The 14,356-nt window shown below is 41.6% G+C and overlaps 1 protein-coding gene across 2 annotated transcripts in view; it reads left to right on the top strand.

Moving 5' to 3' along the window:
* The window catches only part of Tet1 (tet methylcytosine dioxygenase 1), a 50,992-nt gene extending 37,289 nt beyond the window's left edge, over window positions 1–13,703 (top strand). For both annotated transcript variants that reach the window (XM_057751321.1, XM_057751322.1), the window contains 4 exons: window positions 405–494; window positions 1,381–1,518; window positions 3,888–4,173; window positions 6,225–13,703. In XM_057751321.1, coding sequence (XP_057607304.1) covers window positions 405–494; window positions 1,381–1,518; window positions 3,888–4,173; window positions 6,225–7,030 — 1,320 coding nt within the window. In that variant the 3' untranslated portion in view covers window positions 7,031–13,703. The remainder of the gene's footprint in view (window positions 1–404; window positions 495–1,380; window positions 1,519–3,887; window positions 4,174–6,224) is intronic.
* Window positions 13,704–14,356: the final 653 nt, after the last annotated feature.

Raw genomic sequence — 14,356 nt, 5'->3', positions numbered from 1 at the left:
TATAACAGGTACTACCATAAAATGGGGCTTTCTCAATGTGGACTCAATAGTCCCTGGTCTGTAGCATTTATAGTGTAGAAGAGAACTACCACTGTAACTCCCCTCCCACACTGTGTATATATGGCAAGAGCAGTACGGGTTACCAATCTTCCCAGACTCTCTAGACTGCCAAGTGTTGAGCTTGTAGCCATGCTTACTTGAAAACATTTCTGTGTTTGTGTTTATTTCAAGAGTCCAGTTCTGTTTTTATTCTCTGCATCAAGGGCAGATTTGGAATATATCCTTCATTATATAGATTTCCATGTTATAACGTCTAGTATTCTATTCACTGTATTATGGGAGGCCCCCAACATGAAATGACTGAAGTTTTATACCTGTAACGCCCTTTATACCTTTTCCTGCAGGAAAAGAAACTTGAAGAGCTTTTTCAGAAGTTGGCTGATGATTTAGCTCCCATTTACAAGCAGATGGCTCCTGTGGCCTATCAAAATCAGGTGAATTTTTTTGTAGGCTTCATTAAGCGTACGTGTAAAATTTCTATGTAAGTAGTTGTTAATTATTGGCGGAGGGGGGTGGCTATTTGCTTAGAAGTAGTGGTCTGCCATCCTTATTAGGCTCTCTGTATCTGCCAAACATAAACAAAATTAAGTTGGTGGCTATCCTGATCTACAAGGTACTTTATTTCAAAATGGTAGGGATAGAAAAGATGGCTTACTGTTTAAATTACCCACTGCTCTGGGAGGGGTGCACCACCCCAGAAGCCAGCCTGGTCTACATAGAGTGCCCTTCACTGATCCAAAGTTCACGGATCCAGAGAGACCCTGTCTCAATCCTCACCACCCACATAAGCGCTCCCAAGATTCTACAGAGCACACACATACTGGGTGTGGTGAACTCTGAGTTCAAGGCTAGCCTGGTCTCAAAAGAGTTCCAGGACACCCAGGGTTATAAGCGAAACCCTGTCAAAAACAAAACAACAACAAAACAAACATAATAGAAAATAGGGACAGACGCAGCTACCTTATAGTTCACAAATGGGAACTTTCTGCTTCGTAGACACTACATTCATTCATTCATTGTTTCAGGGTAGGGGTTCGTGCCTGTTGCCAGTTTGTAACTCAAATCAACAGTCAAAGCACTTTTATCCGCTGAGGATCTTACCGGCCATCCATCAATACCCTGTCTGGTTCTTGCACACTGTACCTACACACAAGGTCATACGTAGGAGTTGAAAAAACATCTGGGATAGATCCAGTGGTTTAGAATAGAATACTGGCTGGTCCTTTGAAGACACAGGTCAAACCCCAGGTGCACACATGTGATAGTCATGTGTAGACAAAACCACCCATAAGTCTTTCTTTCTTTCTTTGTTTTTCTCAGGTGAAATATGAAGATGTGGCTGGAGACTGTCGACTTGGCACTAAGAAAGGCCGTCCTTTCTCTGGCGTCACCTGTTGCTTGGATTTCTGTGCCCATTCTCACAGGGACATTCACAACATGATTAATGGAAGCACTGTGGTATGTAGTTAAGTGACTTTCGGTCTTTGTCCTCTTTGCTTTCCGCGTCTAGACATGGTTTCTCTGTAGCCCTGGATGTCCTGGGTCTCAGTCTGTAGAGCATACTGCCTCCCAAGTGCCGGACATGGCTGCTCATGGTTTTTTATTTTTTTATTTATTTTTGTTTTTTGTTTTTTTCGAGGCCAGGTTTCTCGCTGCTCATGCTTTTAACCCCACCCAACAAGAGGTTAAGGCACCTGAATCTCTGTGTTCTGTACTAGTGTGTGTCTGTAGTGAGTGCCCGGACAATTGAGGCTAGACCCTTTCTAGGAGCTAAAAGGGTCGAGGACACCAGGAGCACATTGTCCATAGGAGGGTTGACAGTGGCACCCATTTTTGTTTCCTCTCCATGTATACCTTATAAGCTTGGTGTGTTCGTGAGTTTCCCTACCCTGGGATTGACCCTTGGGACCCTCTTCCCTCCTGGGTTCCTGCATCCAGTCATGGGTTTATCTCCATGTTCAGTGGGAGAGAGGGACTGGGAGTGGATGGACAAGAATAGGGTTGGAATAGAGCTGGAGGGATGGCTCTTCCAGAGGTCCTGGTTTCAATTCCAGCAACCACATGGTGGCTCATCTGTAATGAGATCTGATGCCCTCTGGCATGGAGATGTATATACAGGAGAAACATTATATACATAATAAACCCTAAAGTAAAAAGGAAACGTAAATAGATTTGAATTACATTTATTATATTTTTATTTATTCAGTTTAGTATTTTGAGACAGGACTGGCCCGGAACTCTGCAGATCAGGCTGGCTTAGAACTCCACCTTCCTCTGGCTCCTGAGTACTGGGATTACAGGCATGCTCTAGCACTGCCTGGCTAAATTATAATTTTTTGCCTTGTGTGTAATAGTTTCGGCTGTGTATGTACACATACCACCTGCATTCCTGGTGGCCACTGAAGTTCATTAAGGAACTGCAGTTATGGATAGCTTCAAACTGCCATCTGAGTGTTGTGTCTTTTGTTTTTGATTTACAAATAAATGCTTTAAGAAATAATGATAGATCTAGCCTGGCAGTGGTGGCGCACGCCTTTTATCCCAGCACTCGGTAGGCAGAGGCAGGCAGACCTAACAAAAAAAGCCCACCTCATACGCACAATGTCAACCCAGTTATCTTTTCCATCAGTCCTGCGATTGGTAGGGTTGAGATTGTGCTGGGTATATCTGTGTTTACGTCTATTTTACATTTTCACATCATACAGCTCAAGGGCTTGTCTTAAGGTTTCTGCGAAGAGACACCATGACTATGGTGACTCGCGTTAATTGGTGTGGCTCCCTACCGTAATGGTGGGGCGGGGAGCATGGCGACATGCTGGCAGGCATGTGCAGGCCACAGGAAGCCTGTCACTAACCTCACTACCAGAGATGTGCTTTCGTCAACGAGGCTATACCATGTTGGCAAGGTTAAGTTCCCAGCAGTCTCCAGGGTTAGACTGAACACAACCTGATGGATGGAGCCAAATCCGTCAAATAAAGCTGGATGCCTGCTTCATAGTAAGTTGGAAGCCTAACTGGGCTTCAAACGGAATGATTCTAAAGAGAAGGAAAGTAAGAAGATATCTATTTGTTTTACTTGGTGATCATTTATTTACGATTAATAAAAAGACACTAGAATTGCGTATTTTACTGGCTTGATGTTTAGTTGGGATTACTATGCCAACTGCTACCAACTGAAACAAAACTGCACTGCAGATGGCTTTGTTCTTTGTTACTTGCTATCTGGTCACTGAGTTATAGAAATATAGACTTGTTTATAACAGTGTTCTGCCTCCATGTATCCCTACATGGCAGAAGACGGTACCAGATCTCATTATAGATGTTTATGTGGTTGCTGAGACTTGAACTCAGGACCTCTGGAAGAGCTGCCACGGCCATTTTTCCAGTGCTATTTTCTTTTCTTTTTTTTTTTTTTTTAAAAAAAAGATTTATTTATTTATTTATTTATTATGTATACAATGTTCTGCCTGCATGTGTCCCTGCAGTCTAGAATTGGCACCAGATCTTATTACAGATGGTTGTGAGCCACCATGTAGTTGCTGGGAATTGAACTCAGAACCTCTGGAAGAACAACCACTGCTCTTATCCACTGAGCCATCTCTCCAGCCCCTCCAGTGCTATTTTCATGGCAGAGGGGTACCTACATCCAGATCAGAGACTTTTATTACAGATCCTCACCTTAATCCTTTCACATGGTTCCATCCTTGTTGATTAAGCCTTCGAATATATGAGCCTAAGGAGCCTTTCTTATTCAAACCATCACGCATCTGTGAAACCAGACATAGAATGAGTGGTCACAGGCTTCCTCCCCCCTCCCTGTGCCTCAGGTTTGTACTTTGCTTCGTAAAGATGTCCGCGACAAGAATAATCCTGAGGACGAACAGCTCCACGTCCTCCCATTACACCGGCTTGCCGACACCGATGAATATGGCTCCCGAGAGGGAATGGAAGAAAAGATCCGCTCTGGGGCCATTGAGATCGTTCAGCCATCCAGGAAGAAGCAGCTCCGTTTCAATGAGCCTATTCCTCGGTGTGGGAAGAGGAGGACCACTATGATGGAGCAGAACAAGAAACCAGCTCCCACTGCACTGAAAAGGAAGAGGAGCTCCTCCAGTAAGTGTGACACACACACACACACACACACCCCGCTGCCCCCAGGAGCCAGACTGGTTTTCCCTGAATACTTTTCCCTCCCAGAAAGGCTTGATCTTCAGAGAGGGTTTTCCCTCTTCTTATTTTTTAATTTCCCGATTACTCTCACTTGATGCTAGTGTTCCTCCTCCTTCTTTTTGATCCCAGATTTCTCCCATTTATTCCTCCTGCCTGCAAGCCCCACCTGGCCTTTCTCTCTACCCAGCTGCTGGACATTTAGCTATTTATTTATTAGACAGTGTAGACAGGCAAAGAATCAAAGAAAAGCAACATATATAAGCAAATTATAACACGTCTCAAAATCCTCATTCACATTATTATTTTTTTAAAGATTTATTTATTTATTATATATACAATATTCTCCCTGCATGTATCCCTGTGGGTCAGAAGAGGGCATCAGATCTCATTACAGAGATGAGCCACCACGTGGTTCCTGGGAATTGAACTCAGGACCTCTGGAAGAGCAACCCGTGGCTCTTATCCTCTGAGCCGTCTCTCCAGCGCCCATTGCCTTTCCTTGTTTTCAATCAGCTGTTATATCCAAGGACCACTGCCAGTTTTTTTTTTGGGGGGGGTTTGTTTTTCAAGACAGGGTTTCTCTGTGGTTTTGGAGCCTGTCCTGGAACTAGCTCTTGTAGACCAGGCTGGTCTCGAACTCACAGAGATCCGCCTGCCTCTGCCTCCCGAGTGCTGGTGTGTGCCACCACCGCCCGGCTAGGGTTTTTTAATGTAGCTCTAGTTGTCCTGTATACCAGGCAGGCTTCAAATTTGCTGAGATTTGCCTGCCTCTCGGATTAATGGCAGTCAACAACACCCGCTACCTGGTTGCTTTTGTTTATTTTTTAGTTTTTCGAGACAGTGTTTTTCAGACCAGGCGAGTGTCCTGGGAAGTTAGTGCTGGTGTGTGCCACTACTGCCCGGCTGTCTTTTAAACTAAAATAGCTTTTGTATTTTGAGGCTCATCGTGCATAATATCTCTGCTCTCGAGTGCTTGGCATCAAGGTGTGCACCACCACCTCCCGGTTGCATGATGATTTCATGTTTTTTCATGCTTCATGGATTTCTTGGTTACAGTGTTGAGGTGACATTGTCTCTGGCGGGCCTTGCCCTTTTCTCCCATTCTCTCTGCCTTGCTAATCAGCCCCTTTGGTTCACGGAATTAACATGCTCATGCTAACGTGGTGGTTCCCCCTTTATCCTCAAAGCCTGTCTTGCCTATCTGCCATGTCTGTCTTCTATCCAGAGGACATCCTCTGAGACAGATACCCTTTCCCCCTCTGCCTTGTCCCCTTTCCCATATTCCCTTTATCCCACCTCCTAGCCCGTTCTAACAGACTTCCCCTTCAGCAGACTTCCCCTTCAGGAAGTCCTTCAGTGTTGTCTGCCTAATTCAGTATTTTTTTTTTAAATCCTTCTCATTAATATCATTGATAATTCTGGAATTGGGACTGGGCGTGTTGTTACAAATACATGTACAAGATTTGTTTCCTCTTTGCTTTCCACTTTTTTTTTCCCTATCTATAGCTATGCCTGTCCTAGAACTAGCTCTTGTGGACCTGCCTCTGCCTCCCGAGTGCTGGGATTAAAGGCGGCGCCACCAGCGCGCGGCTTTCCACTTGATTTTTAAAGGATCTCAATGTTTCGAGCTGAGTCTGAAATCTTAGCTCATATAACAGTAGAATGTTCAGAGTTTTTAATTTTCAAATGAATATGAAAGACAGGCAAAATGACACACTAGTTCATAGACTATTGAGACAGGAGGACTCCATACATATTCTAAAGATGAGATGTAAAAAAAAAAAATCCTTTTTTACACGTGCATTTTACCTGCACGACATGCATACCTGATGTTGAGATCAGAAGAGAGCGCTTGCCTACTCAAGAGTTAACACCAGGAGGCAGAGAAACCACTTAGGAGAAAAGGCAAGCAACCAGCCAGTGACAGATAACTTAGAGGTTTAGCAAGGCAACGAGAGTCAAATTGAAACCGAGCCCCATTTTATTTTTCAAAGGTTCAGACAACACTAAAAGCTTCTCACCAGCCTCATCTACTCATCACCCGGTGAATGAAGAAGCAGGTACCTGTACGTACAATAACACAGCCTCAGGCGGGTTTCCAGAAACAAGTAGAGGTGTCCCCTGTACAATGCCCTCTGGTGCTAATGTAGCTGCTGGTGCTGGAACTGAACAGCCTGGTGAAGCAGCTGCTCTTCCTCAACCCTCTCTCCCCATAGCAGACACCCCTCTCTCTAGCCCATCCGAGCAGCTACCATTCCTCAACTGTGCTCATGAACTGGGTTCCTGTCAGGTGGAAGACGGGCAGCACTCTGAAGCAGAGGAGCCTCTCTCAGATGGAGCCCTCTCAGATGACCAGTCCTCTGAGGATGACGAGCCTGAGATTCAGGAGTATTGGTCAGACAATGAGTTGATCTTCCTTAATCCTAGCTTTGGCGGAGTGGCCATAGCACCCATTCATGGTTCAGTGATGATTGAATGTGCCCGGAGAGAGCTTCATGCCACCACCCCTGTGGAAAATGCCAACCGAAATGACCCCCTACGGATGTCCCTGGTATTCTACCAGCACAAAGGCCTGATTCTCCCCTGTCATGGTTTTTATTTCAACAGGATTAAGTTTGAGTCTAAAATTTTTAAGAAAAAGGCTGTAGAACGGAAGGGTCCTGATAAATCATCATTTGTAGCCAATTTACTGTGCAATATTCCTTCTCGTATTGCACCAACCTTAACCCGTGACAATGTTGTCACTGTGTCCCCTTACGCGCTCACTCATGTTGCAGGACCCTACAACCATTGGATCTGAAGGCTTTTTTCCCATAATGCCTTTGCTAGTGCAGTGTAGTTCCTACGGTGCTGTTCAAAAGAAAGTCACGTTGTTGTTTACTTACTTACTGGATCTTCATTTCACCCATTTCAACTCCGAGGTCAAATTTATGAAGTGGGTGGGTACTTAACTGTGACTATTTTGATTGAGAATTGGTGGAAGGTATACATTCTCAGCAAAGATACTGGTTTTATATCTTGGTTAGGCGTTGACCATGACAGAATCATAGTTTGGTGCTCAAATTAAGTTTCTTTACTACAAAGAGGATTTTAACAGGTTCCTACAATAAGATGTAAAAACCAAGACACACAGTGTTCGCTCTATAGTTCCTGGTGCTTAACCACATAACATGTAGTAATGAGCTGAATGATTGTTTCATGGTGCCATCCTTCCAGCATCTTCCGATCATTGCTATATGTCTGCACATTTGAAATAAACCAATGAAATGCTTTCTCTTACAATATCTCTCCTGTATAAAATAGTTCTTTATTCTAGTGATGATTGGAGGCTATTCGTTAACTGTAAATATATATATATATATATTTTTAAAAGCACTTTCTATTTTTAAAAGTAACTTGAAATAGCATAGTAGCAGAACCCTATTGTCTATTATGTATGCGTATTTGCATAGCAGAAGTCATTTACTGTGTAGAGTTTCATCCTGTTAACTGCAGCCTGCATTTAAATCTGTTCTCTACTCATGAAATCCAAAAAAATTGAAAATACAAATTGCCACCAATATCATTTTCCCCCTTTTAACTAGAAAAGTATTGTCTTTAGTGTCCTCATGATTGATGTTTTCATCGTGACACACGTTTTCAATGGTAGAAGGGGACAAATCGGGATCAATCAAATCCTCCCAGTGTTTCCACATGAGAATAGTCAAGTAACTTTTCCCTCCCAAATGAGAAAATATCCTTTAGAAATAATTGAGGGGGAAAATTCTATTACCACTATTGCTTCTGGCCCAGAGTCACATAAAAAAAAATTATGCTGTAAGGCAATTAAGAGCCTATTCATTAATCTTAACCTTTTGGGTTTAGGTTATTGACAATTTAATTGGCAATTCAAACTTCTTTGGTAATCCCCATTTTGAAGGTCACAGGTAAAGCTGGCATTCTGATTACTTTTGCGTTCCAAGGTTCCTCCCATATATATACCAAGAAAGACACCCTAAACAAAACCTAGAACCAAAAGAAATTCAAATGCACAGGTGCTATGACATTCAAAGAATTGGATTTTCCAGAAGTCCAGGAACCCTAATGGTGCTTCTCAGATGCCATACGAAGTCCACGACTATCATCATAATCTCGGTGCGAATGCAAACAGTTCCAGCAAAGCTCTCTAGAGAATAACTTATTAAAATAATATATGGTGTGAAGTTTCTGACTAAGGGAATTGAAGAGGTCGGGATTGTAAATAAAGTGCCCATCAACATTCCATTTGCAAATAGATGTGTGAATACATGCAGTAGGGTATATACAGTATATACAGTAGGGTAATTTGTTGACCTGATTATTTTGTGTGCCTTAGATTTCTGTTTAAGAACAAGTCTATTTTCAAAGCCTAGGGTTTCTTACATGTGTAAGTATGTAACTGATTCTTTGTTGCTTCAGGTGCGTCAGTATTGTTGTTAGTGTGTGCTATCAGGAAAGCTCCCTTTGAAGTTACCTTTGAGGTTTTAGGCCTTAGCTCCCACTAGAAATTGTTTTCTTGCCATGCCGTGCATTTATTCATCCATTCATCCTCAAATGCACATTTAATTTAATCTTTACATTTAATTGATCCATTTGATTTTGTTTTTCCTTGAATTACCACCTAGGACACAATCTAAAAGGCGGTGGTGGAGCACACCTTTAATCCCAGCAGAGGCTGGTGGCTCTCAGTGAGTTCTGGACAGCCAGAACGAAAAATCTAAACAAAATAGTAATGATTTCCAACTTGAACCTGCTCTGTAAACCACACTGCCCTGGGACTCACATATCCATTTGTTTTTGCCTGTTGAGTGCTGGCAATTAAAGGTATACACCACCATGCCTGGCTCAACAATGGTCTTATGAAAAAGCAAAGGAAATTTCTTTGAGATGACCTAACACTCTTCCTGAGAAGATTGGTTTCATTGTTACATGACCTCCACAGTAACTCAGCTGATGCTCTGAGGACTTTCCTGGTGGACCAGGCTAGCCTACAATTCACAGAAATCTGCCTGCCCCTGCCTCTGCTGAGATTAAAGCTGTATTCCACCCCTCAACAAGCTGTTTTTCCTTCTTGTGCTTGGCAGCCTCATATCTACCATATATATGTACCTGGTACCAAATGAACCACGTCATTAGCTTCATGGAAATATATTGTTGGGACATGAGGCTACAGGGGTAAACTTTTGCAGCATGTTAGCAGAACTGCAGGCCAGTCACCAATCACTCAGCTGAATGATATCCTCGAGTAGCTGACTTGATTAACAGGAAGTCAACTACTTTCTAGTACTTTTACTCCTGATCAACATTCCACAGTAGTATGTACACAGCTAACACGTTGAGAGACTTCTATGTAGGATAAAGCTGTGACATCACTGACGTCTTCCATCAATCGTGGGCACATTTAGCGGGAATGCGCCAACTGAGGAGGTGGATGCAGTCTTTAACAAAGTTGCCTTTAGTTACACCACTCAGTGTATAGTGATGTCGTGATCTCACTGCAGTAGAAGTCACAAAGCTCAGGCCGTGCGCCCACAGAACAGGTGGTACCTATCAGCGTGGAATCGCGTGAAGGCCACTCTGTTCTTAGAACTACACAAGTTTTCTCGCCCCGGGAGTACAGTCTCACGGAGAACTATCCTTATTTTTCCACAAGTCAAAAATAAAACAGCTTTCTGGCCTCCAGGGAGGCTCAGAAAAAGAAAAGTAATGGTAAAATTAGGTCAAGGTTCCCTTGACTATCAATGAAAACCAGCCTATTAACTCTTACCTATAAACAAGGCCGTCCTTGTCTTTGCCATTCTCTCTGGAACCTAGTGTTCAGAGTACTTGAGGACTGAGTGGAAATACGCGGAGGAAAGCGTATTTTCAGTGTATATACTCCCTGGTTGCTCAATTCCTTCCTGCCCCTGCCTAGTTAAATGCCGGCAGCTACTTGTGATGTGGCCATCTTTATAAGTGGGGATGCTGGTTTATTGTGCATAGCACTCCCAAGCTTGCTGTGCTTTGTTTTTCTCCGATGTGGCATATTTAGCCCTGTGGTATAGTTATTGCTTGGTTGTTTAAGACCTCTAGATTTTTCCAAGTGAAGCAGGTGTTCTCATAGCATGAGAAAATATATAGTGCCAATCCTGTTGTCAGGAAGGCCATTCAGACAGTGAGTCCTCCCACACAACCTGATTCCGTGTGTGCCTGAGCATGCTTTTCTTTTACCTGTGTACTAGAAATGGGCTTCTGTATTCAGTTGTGGAGCTGGACATTTAGATTCTTGTGGGTCTTGTGTAGTCAGTCCTGAACTATGGCTGAGAATGTTGAATTTCCTCTTTTGAAACTGGGTTGCACTATGCAGCCCTGGCTTGCCCGGAGCTTGGGGAGACATAGACCAAGCTGGCCTTGTATGTATGACAGAGGTTCCCCCTGCTTCTGCCTACACCAAGGCTTGGCATGTGCTCAGAAAACATTCTTATCCACCTTCCCATCCTAGACTTTGTTTTTTTGTTTCTTGTAGTGCTTTTTCTGAAATTCCTAATTTAGATATCTTTCTTACTTGTTAGGGTATAGACACAGGGCACCCTGCCCAGATAACCTTTTATTGGCCCCAGTTCTTTCCCCAGATAACCAAGACGCTCAGAATGTGTTATTCACAATATCAATTTAACCCTTAGGCCCCATTGTGTTCAAAATTATCTTGTGACTTTATGAAAAGCCTCTACTGAATTAATTTTCCTTATTCCTTTTGCACCTTCTGATTTCTCCTTGTGATTAAAAATCTGCTCTTGTGTATCCTGGCTCCATCTCCCAGATCATCCCTTATGCAAATGCATCTGGTTCATTTAAGTTGCCATTGTTTGGATTCCTCACTCCTGCCTTCCTTTTTGAGACACCAACTCCTGTAGTCCAGGCTGTCACAAAGTCCAATCCCAATTGACCATGCTGGAATGGGCACCATTCCCCAAGACTGCAGGAAGCATCAAGAGTGCAGTTAGGAGTAAAGACAATTTAAACCATGCTCATTCTTTTATGTGGCTTTTCCAATACCATCTGCTATGTTACAAATCAGCCAGGCCATTTTAGTCAATCTTTTGTTTCCTAAGCTAGATTTATTTCTGAAATTCTTCAACTGCAAAGGGTAATGATAACCCTGGTATCTATACACAAACCCCCAGTTCAGACCTTACAGCCCCAAGGCACTACACATGATCTAGGTTCCAGAATAAGCTCTGGTGCTTTTCTTTTTAGCACGCCCAGCTTGAAACCAAGAAGTACCTGTAGCATTTCTTATCTGTGCTCTTCAAGTAGACACCAAAATCTAGGTGATATTTTGAAAGCAAATATGATCTTAACAAAATAAGAATTTCTCCCTTGGTATGGTCCACACACTTGTAACACCAGCTCATGGGGAGACTTTAGTAGGATTTGGTAGATTTTAGTATGATTTAATAGTAGGATTTTAGATTTAAGACCAGCCTCAACTATATGAGATCCTGTCTTAATAACTTTTGATCCCCAATATTGATACCAAACACAGCTCTCTTACACATGACCGCGAGTGGCAAGAATGGCTAGTAGCTTACTCCATGCCACCGAGCAAGTCTACGAATATAAATAATGTGATTTTGGGTGCTTTGCTTCTGTGTGTGTCATATTGCAGTGCCCATAGAAGCCAGTATGGTCCCCTGGAACTGTAGTTCAGCTGTTGTGAGCTGCCATCAAGGTGCTGTAAATCTAACCAAGATCCTCCGGAAAAGTAACAAGTGCTCTTAATCAGTGAGCCACCCACAAATTCAGAGTGCTACATGTAAATATACAGGAAAAACTGAATTCGGGTTTTACTGAATAGAGCTAATAGAAAAATATATAAATTATTTATAAAACATGTTTCTTAGCAGTTTTGTTTCTGTTTGTTTACCTAGCTATATTCAAGTTCTCATTTATGCATTAAAGATTAGGTTTGTGGTTTATAATTTATTGTGTGTAGAGCAGGTTCTCAATATAGCTCTAACTGACCTGGAAAATTCAATATAGTCCAGGGCCAAGTTCTATGATCCCTAGGTGCAGGGATTGCATGTGTGAAACACCCTATTCAGTGATCAGAAGCATAGAGAATAACCCTTTACTATTCATAGGAAGACAAAATAAATTTTTCACCAAGTAATTTTTAAAATAGGACTTTTAAAGCCCCTCACAATCAAAGTTTAATATATTTGTTTAAATATATTGAGATGAAGGTTTCTTGAAGGCGATGGTGTTACCTGAATAACTTTAGTTCCTAGCCCTTTATTATAAATACGCAAAATTGTCTCTAACAGGTTGTATTGTCTCTAGATTGTATGATTTGTCTTGTTGGGTTGGGTTTGTGTGTGTGTGTGTTCCATCTGCTTCGCTTGTAGCCATATAAATCTTTGGAGCAAATATACATTTACCTAGAGAGTTGGGAAGGGTGAGATGTATTTGTAAAGTTTCTAGTGATTTCCTTAATAGGTTATTTTACCGACCTCTCTATATGGAAGTAGTATATTTTGACTGGTGATTACATTTTTTGGCACAGAGGGAGAGGAGGAGGGCAAAGTAACCTTGAATATTCAAGACCCTCTTTTAAGCTGGCCATTACCAGCACCTGTTTGTGCTGGAATCAAATGACTGTATTTGACTTTACAAACACAGCTCATAGAAAAGATTAAATATTTTTATTGCAATGTATGGTCATATTTTTTTTAGCCTTTATGGGGTTAATATTGTGATAAGTGCTTTAAGAGAAATATTTTTCCAGAAATGGTTTTCTAGCTAAAATTATGGGCAGCTTTTGCATTGTGATGTGTGGGTTGATGGTTATATTTGGGTTACTAGGAAATCCTGACGTGTTCCCTAAGGAGAAAGCTGTTCGATTCCATGGCAAAGAGAACAACATTAAATTCTAGTTCAATTATTTCTCCACAGTATGAATGAACACGCATGCCATTAGCTTGGTTTACAGGTGTATCGTTGGTGGGAAGAAAACACTCATGTTCAGTGCTGAATTTCCCCTAGGCGTATAAGCATTTTCCTAAGTTAAAGCCTTGCCCCTAACTCTTGGAATACGTTTACTGTTGATTTTTCCCTATTGCCATCCTACTGTTGTATCTCATTAATTTTGTAATTAATTTTTATTTTAGAAAATGCTGTTAAGATTCCAAAAAATAATTGATTTAGTTCTTCACATATGAGGGAAAGCACTTCACATTAAATGGAAAGAGATTCTTATAGCCATGATGGTTTTAATACATGATTGATACTGAGTCCTCTGCACAGAATGGAACACTTCCTAGCAGTACTTGAATACTTGTAAGTTGGAATTGCATGTTACTTGAAAGATCTAATTAAGCTAAATTTTGGTGCACAGCAGTTGTATATGATTTCATGTTTATGTAGTAAAATACATTGAAATGTACTACTAGTATTGAAACAAATGTAAAAATAGTTGTGGAAATTGTCTTATTTTCCTTATGTCTCATTTGTTTAAAGCATAAATTTTCTTTTATTGTTCTAACTAAGAATAAGTGAATACTGTAATTGAAAATATATTTTAAATCTTTTTGTCATGTGTTTTTTTTTAAGCTATTGCAAATTGTATCATTCCTGATTATACAGAACTTTGTGGGTGGTATAAAATAAATTTTATACTTCTATTTTGCACCTGGTCGTCTAATTTTTCTTTCATCTTCAAATCTTATTTAAAAATCTACCTACCGCCGGGCGGTGGTGGCGCACTCCTTTAATCCCAGCACTCGGGAGGCAGAGGCAGGCGGATCTCTGTGAGTTCGAGACCAGCCTGGTCTACAAGAGCTAGTTCCAGGACAGGCTCCAAAACGACAGAGAAACCCTGTCTCGAAAAACAAAACAAAAAACAAAAAAACAAAAAAAAATCTACCTACCATTCCCAGTTTTATTACAAAGGACTTGAACAACCAAGAAAATAGAAAAAAAGGGCAGAAAATCAGTGCTACATGCTGTATCGGAAGACATGCTTAGCATATCCAAAGCCCCAGATCAATCCATGGAACCAAAGAAAGGGTATGTTTTAATATTTTATGTGCCTAAGTGTTTTGTCTGCATATGTCTTTGCACCGAGTGC

This window comes from Chionomys nivalis, chromosome 19 (genome assembly GCF_950005125.1).
Source record: "Chionomys nivalis chromosome 19, mChiNiv1.1, whole genome shotgun sequence".
NCBI lineage: Eukaryota > Metazoa > Chordata > Mammalia > Rodentia > Cricetidae > Chionomys > Chionomys nivalis.
This window is presented reverse-complemented; position numbering and strand designations above follow the sequence as displayed.